The sequence below is a fragment of the Egretta garzetta genome, unplaced genomic scaffold (genome assembly GCF_000687185.1).
Source record: "Egretta garzetta isolate BGI_Z169 unplaced genomic scaffold, ASM68718v1 scaffold207, whole genome shotgun sequence".
Taxonomy (NCBI): Eukaryota; Metazoa; Chordata; class Aves; order Pelecaniformes; family Ardeidae; genus Egretta; species Egretta garzetta.
This window is the reverse complement of record NW_009260185.1, coordinates 1,745,078-1,753,795: the sequence shown is the minus strand read 5'-3', so window position 1 is coordinate 1,753,795 and position 8,718 is coordinate 1,745,078. Positions and strand designations below refer to the sequence as shown.

General features: G+C 49.5%; 1 protein-coding gene across 1 annotated transcript in view; it reads left to right on the top strand.

Moving 5' to 3' along the window:
* The first annotated feature begins 207 nt into the window (after window positions 1-207).
* Window positions 208-8,718, top strand: part of SCN3B (sodium voltage-gated channel beta subunit 3) — a 14,648-nt gene continuing 6,137 nt past the window's right edge. Inside the window, 4 exon segments of the mRNA XM_035897494.1 lie at window positions 208-345; window positions 664-822; window positions 2,310-2,366; window positions 2,368-2,407. Of these exon segments, the coding sequence (XP_035753387.1) occupies window positions 208-345; window positions 664-822; window positions 2,310-2,366; window positions 2,368-2,407 (394 nt within the window).

Genomic DNA, 8,718 nt, shown 5'->3' with positions numbered 1-8,718 from the left:
AATTCTATGATTCTATGACAGTCTCAATAATATAAAACGTCTTGGGCTTTTAGAATGAAAACTGTACTTCCAAGAATGTTTTTAATCAAGGATTGTTTACATTGCATGACAGAAGTGGTACCTCACTGCTGTAGAGGTACTGTGAGCATCCTGAGTGCATGAATGGTGAGGATTTAGTAACTCATGTACTGCTAGGGGCTGGTGGCCATGTGTAGGACCATTGGAATGGAAACGATGATGCCACTGCTTAGTGGGTCACATAAGCAGCCTCTCACCTCATTCTTACCGGGCATTTGTGACCGCGTGGATGGCCTCCAACATAACCGCTTCTATATAGAGGGATGTGTATGTGTCTCTTTAAGTAGAATATGTGTGCATAGTGTTCTTTTGTATAGTGTTCTCTCTCTGATATGATGAGCATGATCAAAAATCAGTTGTTATCACTGGATAATTGTACCTGGACAAGGATCCCATGATGCTGAACCTATACAAATATGAAAGAAAAAGATTATAGTCCAAGTGGTTTCCTGTTTTGATTAGTCAAATGTATGCATAACAGCAAGGAAAACGTTACGTAAGTGCCAAATAAAACTTAATTCTCTTCAGAATGGCAAGCTTCTCTCTCAAGTATGAGTAATAACAAATATCCTTTTTTTTTTATAGGAAGCCGTACTTACAATGCCTTCTGGAAGCATTGTGCCGACGTTCTGCATTTCTGCATGTGTGAGGGTGACTGGGGAGCGTACATCCACAGCGTGCCCTTGTTCCCAAGTTGGACAGCCCCCTCTCCAGCGCTGGAAGGAAAGTGTTTCTGTTTCCAAAGTAAGTACCATCCAAAAAGTTGGGTTTGGTTTAGCATTGAGGGTGGGCAGGTAGTAATGGCACCTGACCATTAGGCCCAAGAACACTCCTGAACTTAATTCATCCTCCATACGTTGCTGGCAGTTGGCACTAATTTTTAGTCCTTGCCAAAACACAGACTTGAGCTGCTGACCTAGTTTCAGCTGACCTTGAAATCAGCAGCCTGTGTGACCTTCAAGCAATTACATGACTCGGGTAGCTGGCTGTCCCGTCAGCCGGCTGCGGAGCTAAGGGCGCTTTCGTTATGCTCTGTTCAAGGGCTGCTGGTGGAACCGAATTATTCCCTGAGCCTTCCAGCTTGTCCGATCTCACAGACACTTTTTTTTTTATTATTTCTTATTATTTTATTTATCTTAAAGAACTGGCTGATACCTGGCAGGAACACGTGAAGATCTGTACCTGATACCAACAGTTACGGATTTATTCTTCTCAGAGCATTGGGGATTTTAATTATAGCCAAAGCCAGTGGTTTATATAGTCTGTAGTTTATTGTAAAACGTAGTGGCTCACTTTAATTGGTTACTGCACGCGATGCAGTCTGGTTTTGTGTCGTGTCCTCTCTGCTCAGTGTAAACCACCTGGTCTTTAGAGGCACCATGGAGTGAGGAGGGAGAGGGGACAAGGGCAGGTAAGGCTTGCAGGTAATGGCTGGCAAGGCACGGGCAAAGCAGAATGACAGAGAAAGTCGGGGTTCCTGTGGGAGGGGCAGGAGGTGAAGCAGGAGGAGAGGGGGAAGGCCAGGCAAGCGTGGGGAGGGGAGCAGAGCTGGTACTGTATTCCAGGGTTTGGTCTGGAGAGGAACGTCCGCGTCCCTCTTGCTTTTATTGTGTTGCAGAAATCTGACTCTGCAGTCCATATTGAGATTGTGCATCACTTAAGCCCTTTTATGGCCAAATGCTTTTAGAATTTGACAGGCACCAGCAGAAGAGCTGTTGTGGTGCAGGGATTTCAGAGTTTTGCTAAATCAAGAACTTCAGATCTTTGGGGTGGAAGGGGGAGTATTTGCCCTTGCACACAGAGTGTTTAAGTGTTGCAGTTGCTTCACTTACCATGTGTGACTTTAATTTTGAACCCCCATTTTTTTTCTCGGAGAATTCACGTACTTCTGTAGAGTTTCAGAGTAACTGGGGCAAAGGTGGAAGTGATGCAGACGCATCATCTAGTTGTAGATAAATTAAAGAGCGTTTTCGCAGAGAAATCACTTTAATCAGTTATCAGCTGAGACGCTGTAGAACTCGCAGTCATTAAATCATGGGACAGAAAGGCTCCACTGAGCTCTTAGTCCAGCATTTGCAAAGCATCTTGTCTGTGATGGGGACTCTGAGGGTGAGCAATTAACAGTAATAACATCAGATGACAAGTGGGCACAGCCGAGGAGAACGCAGAAACAGCGACACAGTTTCTCTAGCTCTAAGATCTGTATTGCCTTGAAAAATGTCTCCGAATAGAGGAGCGTGGCTTTACCTGCGGCGACGCAGAGGGGACAGCGCTATCTGCCGGACCTGCAGGAACGGTGCCGTTGCTTTCCAGGATTGCACAGCACCAGGCACGTTTCCCCTCCTGCCCACAGCACACCCTCACGGACAGACGGACAGACACACGTATGCACATCCCAGTTCTCCCTGTCCCCCTCTCCCCTTCCCCCCTCCCTGGAGATTTCTCCGTGTAATCTCTCCTGCCCTGTACAGTATTTGGCCGCTGGATGGAAGCCTACAATGACTCTAAATTTGTTTGGTTTTTTTTTCCTGGTCGTTTATTTGTTTAAAGTAGATGAAACAGCTACTAAAAGTAAGCAGACTGTAGCAGAACACCGAGCCAGGAGAAGGTGCCTGCTTAGATGGTGAAGTGCTAGCAAGGAATTCCCTTTGAAAAATGGGGGGGTTGAAGGAGAAAGTGACATTTTACAGACTCAGAGCTCTGTGTAACTTCTGCTATTTTATGCAGCACCTTTGAATTTGACCGGGGAGATGTTCCTCACTGTCAGAAGACAAAAGCCCTTTCAATTCTGTTATACTGAAGCTGTAAAACTGCTTCTCCTTTCTCTTGTGTGGTGTCTAATGTATTACGTACATGCTTGTTGTTTTAGATGAAAGATGATGACAGTTGTGCTACCAGGAGGAGAAGGTTGGAAACCCACAGATGGAAGGTGTAGAACGTAGCCAAAGACCAAAAAAAAAAAAAAAAAAAAGGTCTCTTTCGCTATGGGAGAATTGATTCTGCAAGACAACAAGTATATCCAACTAAACATCTCTGGTACAAAAACCTTCTCTTGGAATCCTTCGTATTTCCTGGACTCCTGTGAAAACAAACCACATTTGAGAGGTAGCCCAGAGCTTTCTTCTAGGGAACTTGGAAACGAACTTAAAGCTGTATGCCCGTGCTTAGTGACTGCTGGGAGGAGATTCAGCCTTGTTCACTGTTGAAGGAGAAAAGCAGCAGCTAGCACTTCAGTCCAGCCAAGGTAAGACAGCAACACTTGCTGAACAAGCTTTTCTTTACAAAAATGCAATCATTGCATGGTGCTAAAATAATTGATGCATTGGTATATTTTACTAGCAGCGAGCATTCGGAAATTAAATGAGCAAATGTGAATGAATATGTGTGGCAATCTGACACGCTAATGGGTTTTCATCCACTGCTGAAGTGAATGAGCTGAGGAGAGGCCTAAAAGCGTAGCTGTAAAAGTGCCACCTCATTAGCCTCCAGATTGGTAAAACAGCACTTCAGTTACAGCACACAAAGGCTTGCCTATGTGCGTATGCACTACTTGACTTTATTGGCATCGAGTCCCAGAAAACAGTATCCCAAAAGTACCTGGATCGATTCCAGGGCTTAGAATTTCCAGGATGCATACAATAACACACCTCTAAATATGGCTTGCATTAAAGGTCCGGAAAAAAAAAAATGTGTGTGTTTAGTTGCTGACCACAAAGTGTTAGCAATGTGCAGGAATGTAGCTTGGCGTTTTTCTTGGACACGGAGGGGAGAATTTTGAACCCAGCCTTCAGAGCACACCTGCTGTTCAGAGGGATCCAGGTCCCCAGACCCTGCCAGTCCTCTGCGCATGCACGGGCTTTGGCTTATGCAAGGCTGTTGTGCATTTGAGGAAGCATTTTTCTGACAGGGAGCACTGCTATGAAAAGCATTAAAGGCTTACAAACAGCTCAGGCAGTCTGCTTGCCAGGGCAGTTACTTCTTGTTCACAGAGGGGAGGACTCAAATATCCAGTCCTTCTCGTTCTTAGTCCTGAAAGGGAAGTGATTCTCAGAGCCATGGATAAATTAGAGGCATGTTGAACAGCCCGTGTTTTCTGTAAGCCATAAGGATGGCGAAGGGACTGTGCCTTAGGGGTCCTCAGTGAAAGCAGAAAGGGAGAGCAGCCGGCATTAGCGGGTCGAATATTGCCCATCCAAAACACAGGCCCTGGAAATCAGTTGGCCTCTTCCACAGGCATGAAGCAAGCTAAGCCAAGCTCAGGTAGCAGTCGTAAATCAAGACCACGCACAATAGTTGGTGGAAAGAGGTTCTGCAGCACGTGTGTGACAGAGAGGTTGTTCAGTATGGAGGAATCATAGGAGTATGTGCAGGGGGAAATAGATCTGGCAAAAAAATGATACGACGCAAATGCAGCCTGGTACTTGTGTAGAGAGAGCGTGAGATAGCACAGTGACTCTGCATACCTGCATCTTGAGAGCATTAATGGGGACCTACCTTCTTGAATGTGGGGGGTGAGAAGGGCATGAAGCTGGGGCTGGGTGCACCTGAACGCCACAGACCAGGTCCCCAGCACTGGGCACTGTGCATCAGCTGGAAATGCAGGTCTAGAGATGGAAAGATGTGTGAAGAGTATAGGTGGAGCGGTGTGTGTGATGGGATCCGGGTGCTGGAGCTGCCCGCGGTGTGTGCGATGGGATCCGGGTGCTGGAGTTCCCTGTGGTGTGTATGATGGGATCCGGGTGCTGGAGTTCCCTGTGGTGTGTATGATGGGATCCGGGTGCTGGAGTTCCCCGTGGTGTGTGTGATGGGATCCGGGTGCTGGAGTTCCCCGTGGTGTGTGAGATGGGATCTGGGTGCTGGAGTTCCCTGTGGTTTGTATGATGGGATCCCATCGTTGCCCGCAGTGTGTGCGATGGGGATCTGGATGTTGGCGAGTACGTGGAGAATGCATTTTAAAACTTGAGTGTGAAAAAGAGAAACCTGAATGAGCTTTTGTGACCCTCTAGGCACCCTGTAAAGGCAACTAGAGAAGTCTTCCCTTGCTATAGGTTTCTGTAGAATGGTTTTTAAAGTGTGTGGGAAGGATGCCTACATCTGTTAAATCCAACATTTTGAAATTGGGATACGTTATCCTGTGCACCTTTCCTGCAAACCATTACTGGTTTCATACCGGCCCGAGGCTGCGCCGCCGGAGCAGCAGTGAGCAAGTGCACGGGGTGCTCTCTTCCTCTTCGCTCTCTTCCTCTTCGCTCTCTTCCTCTTCGCTCTCTTCCTCTTCACGCTCTTGCTTCCAGCGCTCGTGCTCAGGGGGTTGCGCTGCTGCTCCTTGGCTGGAGCACAGCTCTGGTGGCCTCGAGGTTGTTGATTCTGGGGGTGGGGATGTGTTGGCTCCTGACAGTCAGGAGGGGCCGTGCGAGGAACAAGCTTTGCTGATGTTTAGCTGCTCAGTGAAGCCGACGTTTGCACTGAAGCGAGCTGGTGTGATTGCGGGTGGCAGAGGAAGCTGCCGAGATGGCTGTCACGGGGCGGCCAGGCAGGTTTGTGTTCCCACTCCCATAGCCTGGATCAGGGACCGTAAGAGGGAGGGATTAGTGCGGGCAGGGTGCTGACATTTTTATCTCCTCGTTTTGTTGTGCCTGAGCAAAAGTGCCAGCCTTCCCCCCCCCCCCCCTTTTTTTTTCCCCGTGAAGCATTAACTGGGTGGGTTGCCATAGCAACCCCCGCATGATAAGTTGGGCTGCTTCTTGCAGCATTCAAGATTTCTCTCTCTCTCAACATTCAGTTCCCTTCCCCGTTTCCTCTGGAGCGCCAAAATGGCCGAGAGCTTTGTGGTGCTGAGCACCCTGCACCCCAAGGGTTCCGCCTGTCCTCCAGCCTCTTCTCTGGAGGCATCGGGGCTGTGTTAGGGCAAGAAGGAGCAGCTGGGCATCCTTGCATGGGGTGGCGTCTGAAGAATACGGGCGCTCTGTCCCTGTCGCAGCACACCAGGGCTGAAAACTGAAACAGGCTTCCCATGGGGCATCCCGTTTATTCACAAGTTTTCCTAAAGAGGGCTGGGCAGTGCTTGTTACCTGTTCAAAACAGGCACATGGAGATGTTGGAGTGGTTCCCAGCTAAGCCCAGATCATAGCAAGAATGAGACTATCTTACCCTTTCTTCCTAAAAACATGCAGTATCCCAGAGTAGGTCCAGAGCAGTTTTTCTGTGTTTGTGTGTGGGAAGAAAACCAACACAGGTTCTGGACTGACTACACGTATTTATTTCAAATCCCCTTTGGTTTTGTCTGTAGTACATGAAGCATGCTCTAGGTGAAGAATAAACCTCTCCAGAGCTGGGGGAGAGGGTGTGATCTCCATTTGCTTCCCTGGCCTGTGGCTTTTTGTGTTACAATCCACCCAAACCCAAGCCCAGTTTCCCAGAGACTTTTTTTCACTTCTAGGCCCAAATTCCCTTCTTCAGATAGCAGCTAGAACACTGGCCTAACAGGAAGCACTTGAGGTCTGTACGTGAGAAATTCTGAGGGACGACTCGTTGCTTTTTTAGGATGTTTGTCACCGTAATTTAAAATTGGTTGGCAGGTGAGTTCTGGGGTGCCTGGGATCAGAGGAGAAAAAAGCTTCTCGTTCTACCTGGGGGAGCACCAGGGCACCAGGCGGCGGGGCTGTGCTACAGAAGGAGTCCATATCTGCTGACCAAATCAGCCTCGTGGAGCTGCCGCTTCCTCGCAAACCTCTCGGACCGCGCTCTCCTCCCTGGCAGGATTCTCCGACGGAGATGTAATTAGAGCAGCCGGCGCACAAACAGGACAGCTCTGCTGATCCGTGTTCTGGGTTTTCTGGCAGTGCACCTGACTTCCTGAGAACAGATGTGATTTCCACTGTACTTGGCGAAACAGGTGCTTGTCAAATGAGATACCCAGGGACATTGTCCAGTAGTTCCTGTGTCTATAAAAAAACCCCACCATCGGCACTCGCCCGCCACGCACAGGCTGGATTTAGGAGCAAATCCTGTGGCTGAGCCTGCCCTTCCTTTTGTTGAGTTGTGAATGTAGCCGGGGGCAATGGGAGAAAAGCAAATGGCTTCACGTAGGCGGTTACATCCTTCATCTCTGGGTATCGTGGCTGCCGTTTTGTCTCCCTGGGAGAAAAGTCAGATTTTTGTGATTTGGATATTCACGATGGATGGCTTCTAAGGGGGGGAATTGGAAGCGTGTTGCTGGCGTCTGCAGGCCGCTGACTTGCAAGCTCTTGGTCTCCACAGTCACGCCTGGCTCCTGGGGATGCATTAAATAGGTGTTTCCTTTCATTAGCCTGCTGGTAGGAGAGCACGGTAACCCAAAGAAGCCTGGGAGCAAGCGGGGGCAGCGAGTGAGACCTGATGGCCAGCAGGTAGGGACTGTCGTGCCTTGGGTCAGTCCCTGCCATAATACTTCAGGGCTGCAAAGGTTTCAGGGGTCACAGCCAGACGTGGGTTGGAACGGGGCAGAATAACCTGTCCAGTCAGTAAAATGAAGCAGAACAAGGAATGAGGCAGATGTCCTTAGCTAGGAATTTCAGTTCCTAAAGGGGGCCTATAGGAAAGATGGGGAAAATCTTTTTAGTAGGGCCAGCTGTGACAGGACAAGGGGAAATGGTTTTAAACTAAACCAGGGTAGGTTTAGACTAGATATAAGAAGAAATTCTTTACAGTGAGGGTGGTGAAACACTGGAACACCCAGAGAGGGGGTGGAGGCCCCATCCCTGGGAACATTCCAGGCCAGGTTGGACGGGGCTGTGAGCAACCTGATGTGGTTAAAGGTGTCCCTGCTCCTGCAGGGGGGTTGGGCTGGGTGACCTCTAGGGGTCCCTTCCCACCCAAAACACTCTATGATTCTATGATTCTCTGAATTACTTGGAGTTGTAACAGTAGGCTGCGCAGGGTGACGTGGAGGCAGTTGCTCTGTACGTGGCTATTGGCAGATGATGAATGCGGCTTGCTGATACGAACGCGATGAGATGATGTCTAGGAAAAGCCCTGGCCGTCTTTGTTCTGTGTCTGCTTCGCTCGAGCAGTGTAGGGGCCAGACTGCACGCGGGGGCCCTCACCAGCAACCCCCCGGTGCCAGGCAGCGCCGGGAGGCCGCAGGGCTGTGCCCGGCTGCCGATCCGTGCATGGCCGAAGGGCTCAAAGCTGATGCTTTCTATGGCTGCAGGTTTCCCTGTTTGGGTGGGTCTCGCCGTCTGCGCTCCGAGTTTTGGCACGGGGAGTTGCTCACGTGTTGTTCCCTGATGGGGTTGGATGGGTTTAACTCAATAGACCGTGCTGTTTATTGAGCTGACATCGGAGCAGATGCTTTGAAAAGGGGGAGCACATTTAATGAGCACTTCATTTTTCCCTCTCTGTCCACTGTGACCTTCAAAGCTGGAGAAGCCCTTCGGGGCACGGTGGCCCCTGTCCAAGAGGAGAAAGCCCAGCCTGCTGCTGGCATTAAACTCCTGGGAATCAGACTGGAACATGAGCAGAGAGGATTTCCCAGTATTTCCAACTGTGACCTTCAGAGCCGTGCAAATGTTAGTATTAAACTCTTTAGAGGCGGAGGCCTTTCGGTGACCCCGCGTGGGTAGCTGTGTCCCCCCCGCGTGGGTAGCTGTCCCCCCCCCG